The sequence below is a fragment of the Meles meles genome, chromosome 7 (genome assembly GCF_922984935.1).
Source record: "Meles meles chromosome 7, mMelMel3.1 paternal haplotype, whole genome shotgun sequence".
NCBI lineage: Eukaryota > Metazoa > Chordata > Mammalia > Carnivora > Mustelidae > Meles > Meles meles.
This window is the reverse complement of record NC_060072.1, coordinates 109,465,366-109,489,539: the sequence shown is the minus strand read 5'-3', so window position 1 is coordinate 109,489,539 and position 24,174 is coordinate 109,465,366. Positions and strand designations below refer to the sequence as shown.

Sequence of the window (24,174 nt, the reverse complement as noted above, 5' to 3'; positions counted from 1 at the left end):
CAGGGGCAATTTCACAGCATGGATAACCCGACATCATATTTGGCACGATACTGCTTCCTCTTCTCCGGCCCCACAGCAAACGGGTGGATTAGAAATAAAATCACATAGGCTGAAGAGCTCAACCTGTGATAGGTAAGGATAAAGACTGGGCTGGCCAATGCCACCCAGCCAAGAAGAGGAATACATGTCTACAGGTTTTGGGACTAAAAGGCACTGATTTATGGGCAGGATGTAAAATATGAAGCCCATAAACTTCTCACCCCCAAAGCACCATGCTACTTACGGAGTCTCGGCATAAGCATTTACTCAAGGTAATCTGACGATGTCAATTAACCGCTCTACCCCTCAGTTTATTTACTGAAAGAAAAAGAATCTTTCAGATCCTATATAAGTGAAAGGTATCATAGCAACTCTTATTCACACGTTAAACCACTTCCTATAAAAGTTTTCTAAAGCAGCATTTCCTAGAGTATGTTCCTTAAAACACTAGTTTCATAGAATATTAAGAGATAGTTCACAGGATAAAAAAGGCAGAAGACCTATAGCTTTGGCACCTGGGGAGCTAAACCAAGTTAAACAGCTTACTGCAGAACTTCTCAGAACCTTTCCTATGTGAATGTGTATTTCTAAGAACTGAATGTAATATAAAGGTGTTTAAGCCTTCTTTGACAACGGACTCCTTTCTTCCTGGAATGCCTTATGAGGCTTGCTAGTCCAAGAAGAACAGTTTGGGAAGCCTATCTTTAAGAATGATGTGGGTGTAAAAGTCATGTAGCTTTCCTGAGTCCTGTTTTTTCTCACTTATAAAATGAGAACAATGACAATTACCTTACAGGGTCATAAAACTGATAAGGGATGAGATGAAAAAACCAGCACACAACAGGCTCGGAGCAAATGCTCTCCTCTAAAGGAAGAAAACTGAATGAGCCTGAAGCTCTTTTTATTTTTTCAAATTAGGTGAAACAAATTTTCAGGGGGCATGGGTGGGGGAGTAGAGAGAGAGATCGAGAGAGCGAGTGCCTGCAAGTGGTGGGGGATGCGGAGGAGAAGACGGGCAGAGGGAGAGAGAGAATCTTAAGCAGGCTCCAACCCCAGTGCAGAGCCCAGCCTTGGGGCTCAATCTCATGACCCAGAGATGGTGACCTGAGATCATGACATGAGTCGAAATCAGGAGTCAGACACTGAACTGAGTAGCCATCTAGGTGCCCCGGGTGAGAATTTTTAATAATAACCACCAGATGAAAATTGTCTATGGTCTCTGGAATTACCTGTGAAAACTGTATTTTGACTGTCTCCAAGAACAGGAAGAGTGGAGAACCCCTTACCTCTGAGAGCCAGGGGACAGGCTTATTCCACTTCAGGTAGCTGCTGTTACCACTCCCACCTCGCTCCAAGTCTTGGTCCTGGTGGAAGAGTGAAGAATGAACTTGGTGGGAACATTAGGATTGGGGGCCCCTTGAAAGTGCCTGTGGGGAAGTAGAGGGCTGGGAGATACAGTCCCTGCCTCCGGGAAACTTATCACTATAAGGGACACTCCCATTTATTATTCACCCTGTATCCCTCAGAAAGACACCCCTTTACAGTTTCATCAATGCATACTCTCCTAGGGTTCTTTTACTTTCCTGAATTTTCTGTCTTCCCATATGGAAAAATTTTTTTTTTTTTTTTTTTTTTTTTTTTTTTGGAAAACTAATTTCTATTTCGATCAGTCTTCTGAGAATAGGAACTTGCCTCAGTCTTCCTCTAGGACTCTGCCCAGGTCTGTCACTCATTTGTCTAACAAGTGGAAGCCCCCTGGGGACCTGTCAGCCCTTCCCTACCCACCGTGTAGATTCATGGGTTCAGTCTGGTTCTGGCCCAGCCTTGGAGATCCATGTCGGTTCTAGGCTCAGAGGCTCAATCTTAGGGTTCCAGACTGAATTAGACCCCAATTTCCCTAATTCCCACCCAGAGATCCTCCTGCCTCCATAGGACCACTGCCTCCTGCCTCCACAGGACTGACCACTGAAACACTATAGAAAAAATGCTCCATCACAAATCTGTCCTCCAGCCATTTGCAACTATATATGATGTCTACCTCCTCATCTCTACCTCTTAGCAGTGAGCATCTGGGATCATCACTAAGGCACCAGCCTAGGCCTCAGGCCAGCAAGAGGCAGGATGTGTGGTTCTACCTTAAGCCCTCTGCTACTATTGGAGATGAAGGCCACATGCCTGGAGCAATTCAATTCTGGGCCTCTTGAGCTTCATGAGGAAGGCTTTGAGGAGGACAGGATGGACATCTCTACCCCTCCAGCAAATGAGATCCTGTGATGTCTGAGTACCATTCCAGGAATTCTCTCCTTGGCCTCTCTTATCACCGAAAAGTAGAGGAATTCCCTTAAGGTTATAAGGTCATGGACAGCTGAGGACCCATGCTAATACACTAGAAGGGAAAATGGGCTGGCCCCACCACATACCTGGGGGCCCAGCCTCGGCGGATGATAAAACTGGAGATTTGGATCCACAGCTGGAATGTTCCTGTTGGCCAGAGCCTTGGCCAGTTCTCTCCAGCTGCCATATCCTACGGAAGGGAACGAACAGAGAAATAAGGTCAACAGAACATGAAGACCTCATAGGTCTGCAAGGTTTGGGGGGCGGGGAATAAAAGAGGTAAGCTCCTTCCCTTCTACCACTCCTCACACCTCTTCCTACGGTGGGCATGAAGTTGGGGGAGGGTCGAGAGAGAGTTACAACTTGGCCAAGGTCAGTAGCCCAGAGGGAAAGGAAATGAGCTCCTAGCCCATTAAAATTTGCTGTCTTCCATAATCAGAGAAGGAGCCAGGCCAGGTGAAAATGGGAGCACTATCCATTTGTCCATGGAGGGTGCCCAGCACTACAGGCTGACCCTTCCAGCCTTTTGAGGCCAATTTCTCCTGAAAGCCGCTGTGGGGAAATGGGCATTGAAGACAATGGAACTAAGCTTGCTCCCTTTCCAGCTCAGTCCCCTTCCTCCGAGCCCAGGAAGACAGCAGGATTGTCTTGCTGGTAGGGAAAGGGACATTGTTGGGGTGCTGGGAAAGAGTCATGAAGCAAAGCACTGTGTGGGTCAGAGCCCCCCACGCATCAAGGGGGCCACTTGGCCATGACTGTCAGACTTTGAACATGTGAAACCAAACCACTGCTGGCCAATGAACCCATATCACAGAGTTATCAGGAACTAGGAATGGCTTTCAAGATCGTCTGGTCCTCATTTCAGATGAGGAAAATGGGACCCTAGCTGGCCAAATGATATCTTTTGGCTCGTGTAACAAACAGTGACAAGGCTGAGACTGGCACCCAAGTGTCCAGATCCTCCACTGGGCTACTACTCTGTCTCCAACAGCTCCATCAAAATGCTCCCAGTGTGGTGGGCGCCGCACAGAAGAGGTTAGACTCAAGCTCGCGGACCCTTGGGAGCCAAGAGCTGGCCCAGAACAGAAGTGTTGAGAACCCCAATGTGAGTCCAGTCGAGACACAGCCAACCAGCCACAGAAGAAAAGAGCACAGTGTATGAATGTGAGCCCGCAAGCACGTGTGAGTGTTTATGTAATTGACTCCAGGAGGGGGACTGCAGTGGGGAGGTCGGGGATGCCTTTCTTCTGGTTCTGTTTGGTGGGGCTCTTTAATGCTTACTTACCATCTCACAGGAATTATCTCCTCTGAGCCTTATAAGGCTCTTATGAGAGGGGTGCCTGGGTGGCTAAGTCGGTTAAGTGTCCGACTCTTGATTTCGGCTCAGGTCATGATCTCAGGGTCATGAGATCCAGCCCTGGATGGGGGTCCACGCTCAGCACACAGTCTGCTTGAGTCTGCTTCCCTCTCTCCCTCTCCTTCTGCTCCTCCCCTGCGTGTGCTTGCATGCGTTTGTGCCCCCCGCCCCATAAAATAGATAGCTAGATAAATAGATAAATAGATAAATGAATGAATGAACGAATCTTATGAGATAACCCAGGTCTGATTACCCCCATTTTGCAGATGGGGAAAGAGCAGACAGACTTTAAAGTCACAGAGGGAGTTGTTTCGAAGCCAGGATCAGAACAGAGAGCCTCCCTGTCTTTTAAGCCAGCGTTTTCTCATTCCGCCTACATTTTTTCCTGTGGGCACTTTTTGGCACAAACTTTCAAGAGTCCCAGGGGCAGAGGCCTCAGCTGGGGATCTGTGCCTCTCTGGGTTTCTGCACAGACCTTAAACCTCTGCTCATGTTATGTTTATGGGACTTTTGCGGGTTTATCCCTCTGCCATCAAGGTCTCTCCTGTTTCCATGGCTGGCCAGCCAGCAGGCACGGACAGGTCAGACTAGCTCAGGGCGGGGGGATGTCCCAGGGAAGCAGGATTCTGGAGCCAGTGAAGTGAGGTGAGGATATGGAAGGGAGGAAGAGAAAGAATGCTCCCAGACCTACACCCTGCATTTCTGGATGAACTCAGGAGAGAGCAGTTTGTTCATCTGTTAATCCCAACTCAGACACATCTTATTTAAGAGCCCCCACCCTTCCCAAGTCCGAGAAGTGCTGGCTAGTGTTGGGGAGCTCAGGTGCTGGGTGATGAATGAGTCACACGGTGAGGAGAGGTGGGCAGGCTCTGCCTTGCTTCTGCCTCTGAATGATCAGGTTATTTCTTCCTTGACTTTGCTCTTACAACCAAAAGCCATCTACTTCTAGACAAAGTTGTGCGGAAATAATAAAACACTACTTCCCCTTTCGGTGGGAGTTACAGTATGTCTCAGATGCACATTCTATCTCATAGACTAGTTTTCAGCTCCAGAAAAATCCTTTGACTCTTGGAAATCACACCAAAGGTGAGTCAACCCAAGGTCAATGAAATGTCACTGGCATTTGCTGGGAATTGATGAAGACTCTCCTTTTTTTTTTTCTTTTTTTAAATTTTATTTATTTGAGAGAGAGATCCCAAGTAGGCAGAGGAGAGGGGAAGGAGGAAGCAGGCTCCCCTGCTGAGCAGAGAGCCCGATGTGGGGCTCAGTCCCGGGACCCCGGGATCATGACCTGAGCTGAAAACAGAGGCTTAATCCACTGAGCCACCCAGGCGCCCCCCCCCCTTTTTTTAAATTTTATTTATATGATGAAGACTCTCCTTGACCAAATTGTAGACAGGCTCTTCTGAGCCCTCCTTCTGAGTAAGCCTTGTTCTTGGGCCCTGTGTTTGGCTGGCCCAGCCCCGTGCTGAGGAAGAATCCTATTAGGTCTTTCTAGGACGAATCCCTGCCACCTCTGATACCTGATCAATTCCTCCTCTTCCCACCCTTGATATGTAAGTCCTCTGCCAACTTCTGGCAAGAATCCCGTTAAGCCAGTTCAGCAAGAATCCCCCCCACCCCAATGTCTCCTCTTGGTAATTTTCCATCTCCTGGCCCCCTCACTCTGCTTGCTAGCTATAAATCCCCAGCTATCTTTGCTGTATTCAGAACTGAGTTCAGTTCTCTCCTGAGCTCTCTTTCCCATATCATGATAGTACTGAATAAAACCCGTCTGTATCACCTTTAACTAGTGTCTGCCTCTACTTCTCTATAAAAGAAGGTAAGAGGTGGTTCTCTCCATGAACAAGCACAAATCCACTCGTGGGGGTTCGGGGGGGTGGATATCTGTGAGGTTAAAGCCAACCAGGCGCTGCACCTGGCACAGGTGTTGAGATGGCTTTGAGACACTTAAGAGACTGGGGTAGTCAACAGCCAAGCCTTAGTTAAGTTCAGGAGTAGGAAATTCCCTGTGCAGACTTCAGAGTATAGGAGAAAGATAAGCAAGGCTTTAGAGTCAGATCTAATTGTCTATCTATCACTTATAAATGGTGACTGCTTGAGGAAGTACTCTGACATACTGTAAGCACTCCTTCCTCAATGAGTTTGGGGTTCCAGACCTCGGAGTCAGATATGAGCTTAGGCCCCTTTATAATTTTGTAAACTGCAAATGGCCAGTAGTTGTCTTACTCTCTTCTTCCTTTGCTTACTGACCAGAGGAGAAAGCAGACTGTGGGCCAGCAGGGACTCAGGGGTAAAACAGCAATGGGTAACACACTCTTCTTGTCTGTTTCCCGGGTATTACTTTCCAGTCCTCCCCTCTGCCCATCCATCCCTGCTGTGAACATTCACTGAATGCGTATCAGGCATCAGGCAGCGTGCTGGGCATCTGGTAATTCCTCTTCCCATTTCTCTGGCTCTGTATTAACCCTGTGAGCAGATCCCCAGGCATTGCTCAGCCACCCCCCCCCCGGGGGGGGGGCAACTTGGCGCTAAAGACTGTGCTGATTTAACTATTGACACTTGTCACTTGCCCTCTGATAAGTGAACTGCTTCCTGCTCCTGGCCAGACCTCTCCTCCCAGAGTGCCAGCTGCCAGGGCCTGTTTCTCCTGCAACAGGTGTCACATTTGTGCCAGGAGACAGACACCCCGATCTCAGGTGACAGATAAAGTGCCACCATGGGCCTCACATTCTGCCCTCACAAAGCTGGGCTATCAAATTCACCATCAGCTGGAATTTCGCCAACATCTCTCTTCTGTGCAAGGTGAACTCTTCAAAGGCCTGAAGATGATCATGTCGGCTCTTTGTGGAAAATATGGGCTACATATAACCCTTGGTGCTTTTTTCAAAGACTCTCACGTTCACCATTTCACTGGATCCTCACAACCTCCCCATGGACTGTTGTCATCTCCGTTTTAGAAATGAAAAGACAGAAACGGACAGGTGAAGTCATCAGCCCAGGGTGACACAGTGAATAAGATAATCCACGTAAAGGACTTAGTACCTGGGACATAATCAGCAACCAGCCGGTAGCCGCTGATGGTTTTATTATTCATCACAATGGGACAGATCCGAAACTTACATCCATTTCTCCTGACCTCTGGCCTGATTCCCTTGGCAGGGTGTCATGTGGCCAGCAGGGACATTTACAGCGGGAGGAAAGGAAGTCCCTCAGGGCTCGGGCAGCTTTAGGAGAGATTTTAAAAGTACAGCTGACTCACTTTGTTCATGGATTGGATATAAGGAGAGGAATCAAGAACAATTTGAAGATTCTGACCTGGGCAGCTGGAAGGCCAGAGTTGCTAAGATGGGGAGCCTGGGGAGCAGGCGGGGGCCATGGAAATAGTATTTCTGAAGCCTGTCTCCAGGCTGGAGCAGGGCTTGCTCCACCAGAAAGGGCTGGCACCTTCCCTGAATCAAACACTCTTTGCAAGACAGGAAGAAGACTGACACTGACCCCCGCTCCGGGGCAGTGGGATGTTGGGGCTGAAGGAGGAGCCTAGGAGGGCTGGTCCCACGGGCTCCATCAGATGTGAGGGACCCAAAGATCCAGGGTGAATGCAGATCTGCTTAGAAGCCCAGCGTCTGTCCAGAGAAGAGGTGATGAACCCAGAGGACAAGAGGTTGCCAAGGGAATGCGAGGTCGTGTCACCCAGGGCACGCTTCCACAAATGCCAGCAACCAGCCCTGAGTCCTAGGACAAAAAAGCAAGACTGTGGCTCTGTGGCTCTGACCTTGGAGTGCCCTTTAGGTCCAGTCACATGTCCTCAGCACAACAAAGCCCCTATGTCTAGAAGCCAGCAGGGCCTGGAGACCCCTCCCCACCCCCCATTCCACCTCCAGCCAGAAACCTGCGGTGACACAGCCAATCAGGGATGAAACCGGGGACTGTCACCTGGGAGGAAGTCCCTGAGGCAAACAGAAAGCTCCAGTGGAAGAGACAGAAGGCTGTGCGGCTTAATCTTTCCTTCCCAGCTCGTGACACCATGATGCAAGAGAACTTATTATTCACGAAAGCTTAGCAGTTAATACTGATGTGTGAGGCATATATATATTCATATTAGATGCAATATAAAGTATTTCAGGAAAACAAGACTTGGGGTTTAAAAGTTTTGCTGAAAGCCAGGGGTCATAAGTGAAAGAGGCCAGTATTTGAACCGAGGACAAAAGCCCACGTCCTTAACTCCACTCGTCTCTACTGAATACACTTGAGAATTTCCACCACCTCTACATCACCATCATTATCACCTGGTGTCAGGCACTCATTTAGTCACCAAAGTGTCCCGTCCCTCATGACCTCCCCCTCACCACCCACACCTGCAAACCACCACCCCACCTCCCCCCCCCCCGACTATTTCCTTACTCTTTCTAACTTGGCCACAAACACCTCTCCATATAAGCCAAAGGAAAGCAAGAGGGAGCATAGAGACCTGGGTACCCCCAAACAGCTGAAAACTAGACATGAAAGCATCTTCATGTAGGCCTGCTCCCCTCTTCCTGGTCTCTGAGCCTCGTCCTCCAAGCCTGAAGGTAAACAAACAATCCAGCACTGTATCTGCGCGCAGGGTTTGGTTCAGAGGAAGATTAGAAGTGGTTTGCTCAGGGGGCGCCTGGGTGGCTCAGTGGATTAAGCCACTGCCTTCGGCTCAGGTCATGATCTCAGGGTCCTGGGATCGAGCCCCGCATCGGGCTCTCTGCTCTGCAGGGAGACTGCTTCCTCCTCTCTCTCTGCCTGCCTCTCTGCCTACTTGTGATCTCTCTCTCTGTCAAATAAATAAATAAAATCTTTAAAAAAAAAAAAAAGAAGTGGTTTGCTCAGGCTGCTCACCCTCCCTCACAGCACAGGTGTGTGCTAGGGGCCGGGGGTGGGGTGGGGGTGGGGGTGGGGGGAGGTTAATGAGGACCAGGCGCAAGGTGGGGTCCAGGTGTCTCCCCAGATCCTCCTTGATGAGCCTCTTCTCCTATTGCCCTCTACCTCCAACCCTCCCCTGCCCCCCCCCCCAGCTGCCGCTGCTTAGAGCGGAGCTCAGGAACCAGAACGGCCAGCTGCTCCCCAGCTCCCTGCCAAGCTAGCACCTGAGCTGCTGGAATGGTTTTGGCTTCTGGCAGGCTGAGGCTTGCCAGTAAGACACAAGGGACTGTACCTACTGCCCTGCTGGGTGCCACCTAAAGGGGGCCTAAAAGAGGGCACTGGAGCTAAGCCAACTACGTGCTTGTGTATTTCAGCTCTGCGTCAGTACTTCCTGTTCACTCAAGCGTCCAGACTCGAGCAAACAACTTTAAGGGGGTAGATGAGGAGAGGAGACAGAGAGGGTAAAGGCCCTTTCCATGGTTCTGCCACTGCTCCAGGAACGTAGGGTCTGTCTGCACACAGCCTAACTCGTAACTTTCCATTCCCGGAGCCACAGATTTGATCGGTAGAGGTCCCAGAAGGTTTGGCCAGGTCCCAAGGCACCCTTAGGATACTGTCATCATCATTATTATAAAACAAAAACAAAACCAAAAACCTCGACAACATGTAAGGCCCTATTTGCTAGTCAGTGTCGACAGGACAATTACAGCCACAAACACAGTTTGTGGTCCAGGACTTCTAAGACTGGTCCAAGCCCACTGCAGAGGTGTTTTCATCCTCTGGTGGACCTAGACAAGGACCATTTAGGTAGTTTCAGGGCCCCTCAGATCATGATGGAAGCCACCGGGACTGTTTCCCGTCTTGATTCTGGACTGGGACATGGACAAGATTATGAACATGGAGGAAAATGGGGAACAATCCTTTTCCTTCCTGGCAACTTTCAAAGAGGAAGTTTAGTGGTACTCAAGAAGAAGCAATTAGCAGGTTGGGAAAGAGTGAATAAATGAATCAGTGGACCAACAAATCAGTGGCATGTATTGAGCACTTGTTGTATACTCAGAACTCTGCTAACTGCCCTAATAGACAGAAAGGTACAAACTGAAGGGTGTCTGGCTGGCTCAGTGGGGGGAAGCATGCGACTCTTGAGCTCAGGGTTGTGAGTTCGAGCTCCATGATGGGTGTAGATTATTTTTCTTTCTTTTTTTTTTTTTTAAAGATTTTATTTATTTGTCAGAGAGAGAGAGGGAGAGAGAGCGAGCACAGGCAGACAGAATGGCAGGCAGAGGCAGAGGGAGAAGCAGGCTCCCCGCCAAGCAAGGAGCCGGATGTGGGACTTGATCCCAGGACACTGGGATCATGACCTGAGCCGAAGGCAGCCGCTTAACCAACTGAGCCACCCAGGCGTCCCGGGTGTAGATTATTTCAAAATAAAATCGTAAGAAACAAAACAGAAGGTAAAAACTGAGACATGAGGACCAAAATGTTTGTGGACTCGTGTGTGTGTTCCGGCACTCACACCTGTGCGTACATGCAGGGCACGTACGGGCCAGTCCTGCTCTATGCAAACAGACCCACATTAGACAGCTGGGCTAACTGGAGGTGAGTGATGGGTTACAGCTTGATGATCTTCCAGATTTGCAGGAACCTCAGGCAAGACGCTCTGCAAACCATTCTGGAATAAGGCAACTGGTCTTTAGGATCCCAGAGTTCAGGAGAAGCAGCACAGGTATAGGAAAACCCTGGTTCTGTAAAATGGCAATGGAGTCATTTTGGCCGAACTCTCCCCAGGACACAGCTGAAGGCTGACATTGCCTATGGAAGCCCTGACAGGTGGGAGCCGTAGTGGAACAACAGTCCAGGAGCTAGTCAAAAGACAGTGCTCTTTCTTCTACTTCTTTTCGGGAGGAAGGAGGGAGCAGCAGAGGCCCAGGATCCCTGAACTCTTTCCCAACTGGGTGGAGGTGGTGGGTGGAGGTGGCCCCTCCCCACAGGAGGGAGAGGCATGGTTTCCATAGTTATGGGTCTTGGAGGACCTTCAGGCTCATGGAAGGTGTTCTAGAAAGAAAAGAGTTGGAACCAGAAGGAAAAAACCCCCAGCCTGGGGGGAAAAAAAAGGCTAGGAGGGGAGAAGAGCTTTGAAAAAGAGAAGAGCGAGTCCCACCCAGCCAGGTAATGAGACAAGAGGGGAGAAGTGGGAATATTTGATAATAACTATGTTAATTATAAAGACTATGGGGTTACTACAGTAAAATGCCGAAAGGGACCTGGGAGGGGAACAACATTGTTGACAAAGCCCTCCTCCACGCATTAACCCACTCAGCCCACTAAACAGGTTAGTACCAAGTGCATTTAACAGAGAATAACTACAAAAGCTAATATCTGTACACTTGTTTAGGCTAGTCAGCGTGCTAAGCATTCACTCATTCACTCTTCATAACCATCCCTTCAGGTAGATAGTAATATTATTCCCATTTTACAGATGAGAAAATGGAGGCCATGGGCAGTGAGGAGCTTACATATCTGCCCAAACCTCACAGCCTCTAGATTGGAGAGCTGAGATTTTCAAAACCCAAGCACCTGACTCATCAAAAAAATTCTCTTAACAATTCTCTTATACACACCCTTTGATTTGGTGAGTGAAAAAAAAAAAAATGGGATCCAAAAGAAGCAGGAAGAGAGAGGAGCCCAGAGGCCAAGGAAGTTTTCTAAGGGCCACACAAGGACTGGGTTTGGGAAAAGAAGTCAGGAGCCACCTTCCACCTCCCTCTCCACCCAATGTCTCCTCTTAGAACACCACACTCTTTTAAGCATCTCATTGAGCCCGTTCTCTTTTCTGCACCAGGCCTGAAAATGAATCAGACGCATTATCTGATCTGACAGACTGCCAAAGGCTGGATTTGGGAGGGCTGATGAAGGTGACTTGCCAACGCCAAGTTGAGGTTGTTACGACCTGCTTGGGAGAAGGAGAGGTAATGAATGGGACAGGGAAGGCATGGGGGACAAGAGAGGAATCCGGGGACTCGACTCTCCTCCTTTCCACAACACATCACCGTTAATGGAGCCTCACAGGTTGGACCAACCGATGGCAGAGGCCCGAGTTGTATGTTTGTCCCCCTCCCCGTGTCACCATCCCACCACAACCATCCCAGCTCACGTTTTATATCAGAGCTCTTTCACACTCTTGGTCTCATTTCTACTTTCACCCCCATCCTGGAAGGCATTTCTGTGAGGCTGAGGGGACACGGAGACCCACAGATAGGTTAACAGACTTGTTTAATGTCAAATGGAAGCCAGTGCTAAGGCCAGGCTGGAGCCTGGGCCTTTGATTCTTGCCTCCAGGCTGCTCCTTCATGGCGTGGTGTGGGCCTGCAGCTGCTGGCGTTCCGTGGCACTCTGACGGAGGCCACGCGAGGAAAGGGCTGGAAATTAGCACCGTGCTGGCGGGGGCTAGGTCTTATTCTTCGTTGTCTTCCCACCGTATAAATCAGCTGAAAGGAGCAGTTTTAACATATGCCTGCTTCAGAGAGGGGTTAAACTACCTGGGCCTGATTTTATGTTCCCATTATAGAGGGCCGGCACTTCACTCATGCGGAGTGACTGACTGGCCGACTGACTGACTGGCTGACTGACTGAATGACTGACTGACTGAATGACTGACTGACTGAATGAACGACATGGAAGGTACAGGAAGGACCTGGCGTGTTTATCATCACAGAACTATCTAGGGGTTTTCTGGACTAAGGCTTGAATGAACTGACAGACACCAGCCCTGACATTCTGAGAAGCTGACCCACTGAAGGCTTTCTCAACACCCATGGGCATACGAGGCTACCTCTGAGAAAGCTCTCTTCGGGTGCTCAGTCTCTCTTTTCAAAACTTCAATGTCCAAGTCTCTGTATGTATGTGATGAAATACAATTAATATGAAATTTGCCATCGTAACCATGTTTAAGTGTTTCGTGGCATTACGCACATTCACACTGGTATGCAACCACCACCACCATCTCCAATATTTTTTTCTGTCTTCCCAGACTGAAACTCTGTACCCATTCAGCACTAACTCCCCATTCCTCTCTGCCCCAGGTCTCTGGCAACCACCGTTCTACTTTCTGTCTCTATGAATCTGACCATGCTGCGTATCTCATATGAGCGAAATCATACAGTATTTGGCCTTCTATGTCTGGCTTACTTAGCACCATGTTTTCAAGGTTCATCCAGGTTCTAGCATGTGTCAGAATTTCCTTCCTTTTTAAGGCTGAACCATATTGCATTGAATGTACAGACCACATTTCGTTTCTCCACGCACCCATCAATGGACATGTGCGTTGTTTCCACCTTTTGGCTATTGTGACTAATACTACTATGAACACGGATGTACACATATCTGTGTGAGTCCCTGTTTTCTTTTCTTTCATAAGGCACTCTCTTTTGAACTGCTAAAAACTTTTTCATTCTTCCAGAGATACGCCAATGGAGCTAGGCTGCTGTCCTCATAGTGGAGACAAGGCTGCAAACTTCTTGTTCGACTGTTGAGTTGAAGGAGGAGGAGGGGTGGGTGGGTGGGATCAGGTTGGAGCACTCCCAGCCAACAAGTTAGGAGGAAAAGCAGAACTTCTGAGTGGGCCCAGGGTAGGGCTTTCTCTCGGAACTGAGTACACTAGCCTATGTCGAAATCAGCAGCTTCAACATATCCCGACTTCAGAGTGAAGTTAAGTTTCCTGGGCCCCTAGAAACTCCAGCTCAGTGCTGATCCTAGTCCTCAGTAAGACAGGCACAGAAACTCAGAGTAAGCATTTAGAACCTTTTTGAACATCAACATGGGATAATGGAGTCATCTCACTGAACATGGTATAGGTAATTTTTGGATGTTCTGAATCCACATCCTGGAAAAAATGTAGCATGACCACATCAGTCAGTGACAGACTGGGAACTAAAAACAAAAACTGGAAAAACTGGTCCTTCACCATAGTTTGTTCCGGTTAGCATCATAGACCTGCCTGTCTTCCTTCCTTCCTAACTTACGCTACAGGTAACTCTGGAAAAGACTGGAGAGTAGCTCACAGAATCAGAGAGAACGACACAACCAGATCCCAGAAGGGCCGAGAACCAGGTAGTGGCTGCAATCTCCGCAGCCAGCCCAAGACTCTGCTCCAAACACCTTCCGTGTGTCTCTGCTCAGAATTCAAATTCCCAGGAAAGAGAACCTGAGTGATTTTAGCTTGGGTCCGGTGTCTGGGGGTGGTGGACGTGGGGGGGGGGCATGTTGTGTAGAGTAAAGATGAGACCCCAGAAAGCTCTGTTAGAACAGGTAGAGGGAGGGGGCAGATGTAGCATGGGGATTTTTCTGAATCTTCCACGTGAAAACAACTTAGCTCTGAACAACTGACTATTACTCCTTTATAAAATTATTTATTTATTTAAAGTAGGCTCCACGCCCAACATAGGGCTTGAAATCACGACCCTGAGATCAAAGGGTTACCTGCTTTGCCAACTGAGCGACTTACCGAGCCAGGGTCCCCTGACTGTTATTCCTAAGACAAAAGTGGAATTTGGGGTGCCTGGGTATCTCAGTCGGTTAAGTGTCTGCTTTTGGCTTAGGTCAGGATCTTGGGGTCCTGGGATGGAGCCCCGCATCAGGTTCCCTGCTCAGCAGGGAGTCTGCTTCTCTCTTTTTCTCTGCCTCTTCGCCACCCCCACTTGTGCGCTCTGTCTCTGAAATAAATAAATAAAATCTTTTTTTTTTAAAGTGGAATTTTAAAAAATTTCAAAAAAATAAAAAGTGGAATTTGTCAGAGAGTCATTATATTTTTAAAGCAGGGGCACATAAAATGCAGAGATAGCCGAAAGTACACACATGGAGTTAGTTTTCCAATACTTAAGAGACTTTATAGAATATGTAAAAGATGAGAGAGTTGATTATTTAGAATATCCTCAGGAAAAGTTCCAGACTCATACAGAGAGACAATGTTCAAAAACACATTTCTCAGAAAGAGAGGTAAAACAATCATTTGTCAGAGGCTTTGAAAGTGATACTCCATCTAATTCATTTTAACCTTAGTTTAAAAAAAAAAAAAAAAACCTAGGGAGAGAGAATGCAAGAGTTCTTGGCCTATGGGGGAGCTTAGAGATCATATTTGCTGGAGCCTCAACATTGTCCACTCTAGAGCGGGGAAACCTTGAAGACTGGGCCACTGGCTGAAGTGGCAAAGCAAGTTAGAGACAGAACCAGGATTGAATCCAGGTCTCCTCTCTTCTAGATCAGGAGTCTTCTGTTCAGACCACAGAACTAAGCTGCTAATGTGGGAGGTGGTTCCCAGGTTTTGGGCCTTCTGAACACAAACAGAGGTAAGGGTTCTGATGGGAGACCCTTTGTCATTTGGAATCCTAGGACCGAGCACAGCCACTCTTGTGCAAGCAGGGATGTGCTCTAGACAACCTGGGGAACAAGTTTCTCCGAGTATCTGAGAGCCTGCTAGTTTGGCTCCAGACCATTCTAAATCCAGAATGTGGCTGTTCTATAATGGAGGGCATTTGAGCTTTTCGGAAACAGAGGCTGTGTCACGCTTACCTTTGTCTCTCCTGTAGGCACACGTTTAAATATGGTGAATGTTCAATAAATGACTAATGGATTTCACTGAAATACCTTTTATTGTTTTTATTATATTTTGTTCTCTATTTTAAAAAAATTATTTATTTATTTGACAGAGAGAGAGAGATCACAAGTAGGCAGAGAGGCAGGCAGAGAGAGAAGGGGAAGCAGGGTCCCCGCTGAGCACAGAGCCCGACATGGGGCTCAATCCCAGGACCCTGAGACCATGACCCGAACTGAAGGCAGAGGCTTAACCCACTGAGCCACCCAGGCACCCCTGTTCTCTAATTATTTTTAAGTTTTTATTTATTTGAGATTGAGAGAGAGCATGCACGCATGCATGCATGGGGGCAAAGGGAGAAGGACAAGCAGACTCCTCCGCTGAGCAGGGAACCTGATGCAGGACTGAATCAGGGCCCTGAGATCACGAACTGAGCCAAAGGCAGATGCTTAACCGACTGAGCCACCCAGGTGCTCCTGTTCTCTCATGATTAAAAAATACTTAACCTACATATATATATATAACCACAAGCACATTAAATACTACCTTGTCATGCTATCTATTAAAACTCTACATGGAAGGGAAAAAATGTTCTTCTCTTGGCAAACAACTACTTTTAAAATAAATGGACAAATATATTTGGAAATAGGAAAAAAATTTCAACTCAGGAAAAGGCTGAGTAGAAGCACCGAGAGCTCACTTGGTATTACCTGTCTTCTACCTTCACAAATAAAAATCTGCTCCCTGGAATGCAGTGTCATGATTGAAATAGCTACTTTAGCTTAGACACTATTGGTCATAATCCCATACAACACCATACAATTTCCACCAGGCTACTCTTATCTCCACAAACGCAATAAAACACTGACGCTTAGGACGGCTGATTAAACTGTTTAGTATATGGTTTTTATAGCCCATACAAAGTACCAGCTCTATGTCTAAAGGGAAAAGTGCAGTAAGTAGAAAAGTGAATATTTGATTAAATCGACTGGTTATTTGATGTGTCAGCGACCATATTTTCTGAACCCCAAATCAGGATATGCGGTGTAACCAAGGCAACAGTATGTTTGAAACAGTTAATCTTTCCTGGAAACTCAGGCCAAACAGTCACATTGTTTATCTGACACTAAATCATCAGTTTCACAGAACTCTATGGTCCTTAGCCTCACCAAATTTGCTAAATTCACTAGTGAACTGGCCAAGCATGGCTGATCCATACAATTCCATCGAGCCCACTTACACCGGATTAATGAGAGGACTGCGTAAAGACGCCCAAACACTCGAGAGGATAAAAGGTCATTCTAAGGTCCTCCATCTCACGTCTTGCCTGCCTTTGACCCTACCCCCCAACAATTTCTTCCACCACTCCCATTCCCTGAGCCAACAGGCCAATCTACCACCATGTCTGGACACAAGTGACTTTGACCTAAACCATACACATTAGTGGAGATGACAGAATCGCTGCTAAGCCAAATATATTTTGAAATCCGCCCCCCACACAGAAGACATATGGAGCCAAAAATATGAAAGGGACCAACCTGGCAAATCAAAGAAAACTTTCAGCATTATCACGAGCACTACTGAAAGTTGAGTGAGGGCTCAACTTACCCACTTTTTGCCGAGTAGGCTGTGCTAAGAAGCTGGTCACTCAGCCTGAATGTGTGCCTGATTTAGCTCAAAGAACCTCCGTGAAAGAACCAATCAATGGGGTCTGGTGGAAACCAAAGAGGAACTCAAAGATAGCCAAAGAGATGAGCTGATAAAAACTGCTGAGAAATCCGGCGAACAACTCTGATCCTTTACCAAAAAAGAGAAAAGTCACAGATCCCTTTGGAGAAGCCGATGTTACAAGAAAGCTCCAAAGATTAAAAAGCAAGAGGGAGACTTAACTACCATCGAGCCGCGTGCTGCTAACAGTTTAATATTTCCACCTTTCCCATCTGTGCGGCTCTCATTTTACCTGTGTGATACCCGCATGGTTTCAGGAACATTCTCTTACTTCGACTATTTGAGAAGACAAGTGAGGCACAGAGAACTTGGATTATTTTTTGGCTTCCTGAGCATAAACTTTGATATTTAATGACCTTGACCTGCGATAGTGGTCGGTATCCTGGTAATACAGAAAACCCTTGGGAATCCATTAACTGTTTCGCATTCCCTGGTCTTAGGGGAATATGCTTTCGATCTTTCAAAGAGCCTGTTGTAGGCCGTCTGTGGAGGAAGATGCAAATATTCCCCAGAGCGGGCGGAGGCAGCGAGTTAGGTCTGCCTGGAGCTCACCCCTGTACAAAACAGAGCCGATTTCTCACAAAGCCTGCACAGTCTGCTGTTGGTTTTGAACTGGCTTCTGGGATCCGATTCTTAAAGTTGTGATGGCTGCACTAAATGGACCGTAGCGGGAAGGAAGCCTTAAAAGAGAGACCTAGGGATGGAAAGCGGAAGCTGCATGAGCAGTCTGTAAAACTAGATTTTACTGAGCATCTAGTATGGACATGGTGAGGCTTCACCTGGCTCTGGCTCTGGGCAGGTGGCTGACCATGCATTCATTAAAGAACCATGTTCAGCATCAGAAAGATCTAGAAATGAATCCTGGCCCTGCCACCTTCTGTCTGTGTGACCTTTGGCAAGTCTTTTCACCTCTCAGAGCTTTAGCTGTCTCATCTCCCTGACACCTCCCCCCACCATTTCCATTAGAAAGATCAATTCCGACCATGAATGAATTAGGCATCTATCTGTTCCCACATTCAGGCTCACAGGCAGCTCCTTGAGTAATTGGGGTAACAGCTACTTACTGACTGACCAAGCACTGACTCTGCCAGGCAATTTACATGGGTTAATTTCCAAGGGACAATAACCCTATAGGGTAAGTACTATTTCCCCCATTCTCCTCATAGTACATCTGATGTTTATTTTTTTTAATATTTTAAAAAGATTTTATTTATTTATTTGACAGAGATCACAAGTAGGCAGAGAGGCAGGCAGAGAGAGGGGGGAAGCAGACTCCCTGCTGAGCAGAGAGCTCGATGTGGGGGCTCAATCCCAGGACCCTGGATCATGACAAGAGCTGAAGGCCCAGGCTTTAACCCACTGAGCCACCCAGGCGCCCCACATCTGATGTTTAAAGAGTTTACATGATTGGCTCAAGATCCTGAAACAGCTGAACTGGGGTTCAGACTGGTTCTTTTGAGTTCCAAAGTCCACAGTCTTTCTCCACTGCTGCCCAGTTAATCCTCACTGCCACCCAGCACAAACCAGTATTCTGGAGACCCATTTACAGTAAGGAGATGCAGGCAAATGAACTAACCCAGGTCAGGAGTGAGAGGTCACTGCCGACAGCTCTGCCATCGAGGCTGATGTACCCTGAGGTGGATTTTCACATCCAGGTCTGTGTCCCCCCACCCCGCTGTGCTTTTTTCCGTGACACAACACTGCTTTGTACACGCAGGAAGGTTTGGTAACAGAACATGATGCGCAGTGAATCACCAAATAAGGCTCCCGTCGAGAGGAGGACTCTGGCGGTCAGGGAAGACTCGGTGATGAAGCAGGTCCAGAGCAAGTGTTTTGAGAAGCAGGTGGAGTTGCTGCGTCTGGGAATGGAAGTCAGTCACTGCTCCTGCAGAGACCTAGATTTTACAGGGCAATCTGGATTGTTTCCATTGGCCCTCTCCAAGCCCCACCCAGTCCCCCGACTGGAACGCAGAAGCGTTTTCTGAAGTAAAAGTAACGTATGAACACCATCCTCCCCCAAGGTCACAGCACAGACGTTCATGGAGCAGAAAGTGACCATCTCTGGACTCCCCACTCTCCTCCCTACAGGCCACCCCTCATTCCTCTTGCTAGGTGCTCCTCATTTGCCTACCTTTATACATGGTGTAAGCTACCTCGGGGCTCAGTCCGTGGACTACTTCTTTTTCCTGTCTACATTCCAACCCTTGCAAATCTCTTCTGATCTTTTTGAATACCATCAATCAGTCTGTCATGCCTTCCTTAGTTTCAGCCCTGACCCTCCCCAAGCTCCACATTGGTAGGATCTGACTCACTCACTCATTTCCCCACTTGGAGATCAGAGAGGCATTTCAGACTTCACAAGTCTTGACTTTTCCTGCCAAACCTGCTCCTGCCCATTCTCCCCATTCTAGTGAATGGCCAATTCCAGCCTTCCAACTGCCCAGGGTAGAAATCCGTGAACCATGCTTGATTCTTCTTCCCATATCCCAGTTCATCAGCAAGTCCTGTCAGCTGTACCTTCAAAAACGAGCCCACATTGGCCCACTTCTGACCCCTCGACTTCTCCTGCCCTCATCATACCCACCTCTCATCTAGTCCCTGAGCACACACCCTCAGACCCTACAGTCTAAAGCAGGAGGGACTCCACTAAAATGCAAGTCAGGCCATGGCAATTCCCTGCTCAGAATCCTGCAATGCCTTCCTAGCACACCCAAATTATAATCCAAGAGTCTCTGATCACCTAGAAGTGAAGTTGGCTGGGGACAGACTCAGGTCAGCGGCTGTCCTGGCAGCCTTATTAACAGCCAGGACTCACTGTCATTGGTGTCCCAGTTTGGACAACAAATGATACAGTCACCCATCTACTGGGGCCCTATCGATTAGATTAAATCCTTGCCCTGATCTCTTCTCCTGTATCTCTTCATCATCCTTCCACTCCAGCTGTTCCATGCCAGGTACACAGTACCTCAGGGTCTTTGCACTTCCTCTACCTGAAACACACTCCCTCATGTATGGCACACTTGCTCTTCTCACTCCAGTCTCTGCTCAAACATCAGAGGCCCTCCTGATCATTCTACCTACAATAGATGCTGTCTACCCCCAGCCCATCTTTCTCCCTTACCCTGCATTATCTTTCTTTTTTTTTTTTAAGATTTTATTTATTTATTTGACAGACAGATCACAAGTAGGGAGAGAGGCAGGCAGAGAGAGAGGAGGAAGCAGGCTCACTGCTGAGCAGAGAGCCCGATGTGGGGTTTGATCCCAGGACTCTGGGATCATGACCTGAGCCGAAGGCAGAGGCTTAACCCACTGAGCCACCCAGGCGCCCCCCTGCATTATCTTTCTTAATAGCACCTACTACCAGTTGACATTTTATGCCTGCATATGTATAAAATCTACCTTCTCCCTACAGTATTTTGTTCATTATGCCTAGCACAGAACAGACACTTAAGAGAATGAATGATGTCACTGTTAATAGCATCCATGTACTTTCACACGAAGGCTAAAAGCAAGAACTCTATGGGCAGACGTGGTAGTACCTAGGTAGGTAACCTTGACCTCTAACTTTGATTTTCTACTCTAAAATAGTGACATTAGTAGGATTTACCTTATTGGGGTTATTATGAAAATCAAATGAGAGCAGCATACAGTAAGTGCTCAATAAATACTGGAGGTAATAATAATATTAATAGTTAATACATTTAGCATTGACTATGTGCCAGGCAGTATGCTAAGCATTTTACAAATATTGTCTCATTTTAATTCTCATAAAAACTCTTTAAGATAGGTACTATTATTACCTCTCTTTTATAGATGAGGAAATTGAAATTCAGAGAGGTTAAGTCACTTCCCAAGGTCACACAGTTGGTAAGTGGCGAGGGAGGATCACAAGCCAGGGTCTCGGGCTCCAGTGTCTGTCCTCATCCTCTATTCCGCTCTGATTACAAACTCTATTGCATAGTTCCTGATTTCCTAAAAATTCCAAGTGTTCACCACAACAAGTGAACTACAGAGACATATTTCTTTTAACGTATCCCATCTCCTACCATCCCTCCCCACCCTAACTGATTAGTTAGATAAACATCCATACCTTTCTACTTGCTCACACACTAATAGAATTTCTTTGTTTTTTAGTTTTAGAAAATAGGTTCATATTGCATACGTACTACTCCAGAACTGCTTTTCTTACTCGCAAACACAGACATTTCTCTGGGCCAAAACATAATTCATTTTTTTAAAAACAGCTGCAAAAATATTCCATAGTATGGCTTTAGCCATACAATTTAGTAAACTAGTTTCCCGCTGATAGACATCCCAAATAATGCTTCAAGCATGTATGGCCGCTGTGGTTTCTACAGGTAAGTTCCAAAGTGAGATTGCAAGGTAAAGTGCATTTTATTTTTATTTATTTATTTATTTATTTATTTGTCAGAGAGAGAGAGACAGAGAGAGAACGATCACAAGTAGGCAGAGAGGTAGGCAGAGGCAGAGGGAGAAGCAGGCTCCCTGCCGAGCAAGGAGCCCGATGTGGGACTCGATCCCAGGATGCTAGGATCATGACCTGAGCCGAAGGCAGCCGCTTAACCAACTGAGCCACCCAGGCGTCCCTAAAGTACATTTTTAAAAAGTAAGTAATTGAATATTACTTTTTTTGGTTTAAGATTTATTTATTTATATAAATAAAGAGATATGAGAGAGAGAAAGCAACAAGCAGAAGGGGCAGAGGGAGAGGGAGAGAGAATCTCAAGCAGAGACTGAGACATGGGCTTGATCTCATGACACACTGAGATAGTGACCAGAGCTAAAATCAAGACGCGGATGCTTAACAGAGTCAACCAGGCACCCCTGAGTATTACTTTCTAAAACGGTCTGAAAACAACTCATATTGTCGCCAGTGTTATTTACAAGTTTCGGGACAACTTCACCAGCACTACATATTAATTTAAAAAATTTTTGCCAATCTAATGGCAGTGTCCATTTTTAAAACCTAGATGGGCTTATACTATACATCCTATCCTGCAACTTGCTTTTTTCTCCTTAACAATGCATCTTGGGCATCTCTTCAATAGCTTAAAAATGTCACTATTTATGTCCTACAATTCACCTCTTTGACCTGGAGCACATTTCTCTCCCACCTGGAACAGTTGATCTCTGGAGGAAATGGGGATGACAATGTTGACCTTCCTGCACTGACCAGAGAAGGTAGAAATTATTTCAAAACAAGTACAGAAGCACTCCATACCCACTAGGATAGCTATCATCAACAAGACAGACAGTAACAAGTAGCAAGGATGGCAAGGACGTGGAAGAAGTTGGGACCCTTGTATAGTCCTGTTGGGGATGTACAATAGTGGGACCTCTTTGGAAAATGGCCTGGCAGTTCCTCAAAACATTCAATATAGAGCTACCGTATTTCTACTCCTTGGCATATACCCAAGAGAAAGGAAAACATCAGAGCACCATTCTTTATTATAGCCCCAAAGTGGAAACCACCCCACTATCTATCAGGTGACGAATGGATAAACAAAATGTAGTATATTCACACTAAGGGATATTATTCAGCCATTTTAAAAACTGCAGCACCAGTACCTGGATGAGCCTGGAAAACATTGTGCTAAGTCAAAGAAGCGAGACACAACTTATCACATACTGTGTGATCCCATTAATATGAGATGTTTGCAATAGGGCAAATCCAGAGAGACAGAACGCAGAGTATAGACTGCCAGTGGGGGGTGAGGGAGAGGGTTTGAGAGGGTGAGGGAAATAGGGAGTCACTGTTAAATGGGTACCAGGTTCCTTTTGGGAATAAGACTGTTCTAGAATTAGAGGGTGATGATGGGAATATACTAAAACCACTGAGTTTTATACTTTTATCAACAAATAACACCCCCGCAGCCTTCAATTCTCTTTCCACCTCAAACATCTGGGTCTCTCTATTCTCCCTTCTCCCTCCAGCCCAGCCTCTCCACCTCCAGTTTAATTATCTTGATCCCTAGAGAGCAGGCAACAAGTTTCTTTTCAAAGCCGCCTAGGTTGGGTTTGTGCCCTGCCCCTCCCTCACAGACCCAACCCCCTCCTCTTTGTACCCAGATCCTTTACTTATTAAACCAATTAGATTAAATGACTCACAGTTGCACCCTTGGGCCGGAGGCGGGATAAACAGCTCACCAGAGTCTGACTTACACTGGAAGGGCCTGTTTCCCTCTCCTTCCAGGTTCCATCCCCTGCCCACTGCTCAGACTGCCCCAAGAAACCGGAGGGTAAGGGGGTTGCTGCTACTCCTACCTATTGAGCTTTCTCACCCAAGGAAGGCCAACACCAACCCCTCGAAGAGCTGACACAACAGTCTTCTTAGTTTATGGCTTCCAAGGCCTGCAGGCAACCGGCTCAGCATCCGGGCAAATGTTTGCAGAGTTCCTGGTTCATCAAAGACTTGTCATGTGCAAGATTGCCAGAAGGGTATCTGGAACCCTCCTGCCTGCCCTTTGCTGCCACATCTTAGCCTCAAACAGTGGTATCCCACTCTGGGTGCTCTGTGTCTGCCCGAACTCACTTGAGATGAATGCCTGGGAGATGCCATGCAGCTAACTCCTGAAGTAACCTGGGTCTAAGTGAAAAATAAGGGTCAGGATCTAGATTATTTCTCCAGGCTCTAAGACTGGTGAATTTTCAGTTTAACAAGCAAAGACTAAATTCTCTAGGTCCTGGAGGGGAACGGAGGTCTGTGCAGGGAAGACTCACTGAGCCAGGAGGGCAGGAGAGGACTGACACATAAGTAATCATTTTGATGTCATGCAGCAAGGGAGGAAATAGAGTACAGAGGCTCTCCAGGAGTGCGGAGGAGAAAGGTTTCCGGGTGTCCTCTCCTCCCTGCTCTGCTCCTACCACCCCACCCACAGTGCACGTTTCTGCCCCTGCAGCCTCAGGCGCTGGCAGGACACACATATCAAAGCTGTCAGGAGCTTCTCTGGGCCACAGTTAGAACTTCGAACGACTGGCTCTGCTCTCACACCTCCTTCCAAACACCACCTCGGAGGCATCCCTCCCGACAGCCTGGAATCCAGGAGAGAGGTGTGATTTGAGTCAGATCCTGTCCTGGAGAAGAACCACATCCTCCTGCCACCACCCCACCCCCCCACCCCCCCACCCAGGCATTTCCGTCCTTGTATATTTATAAGACTCTCTTAAAATAGGTCCCAGCAAACAGGAGCAGAGACCTGATTTGGGTCGATGA

At 47.3% G+C, this 24,174-nt stretch overlaps 1 protein-coding gene across 1 annotated transcript in view; it reads right to left on the bottom strand.

Annotated features, from left to right (window-relative positions):
* Positions 1-24,174, bottom strand: part of B4GALNT3 (beta-1,4-N-acetyl-galactosaminyltransferase 3) — a 93,295-nt gene that overhangs the window by 23,269 nt on the left and 45,852 nt on the right. The window contains exons 2-3 of the mRNA XM_046014055.1: positions 2,460-2,563; positions 1,326-1,403 (exon numbers count right to left, since the gene is read on the bottom strand). Of these exons, the coding sequence (XP_045870011.1) occupies positions 1,326-1,403; positions 2,460-2,563 (182 nt within the window). The remainder of the gene's footprint in view (positions 1-1,325; positions 1,404-2,459; positions 2,564-24,174) is intronic.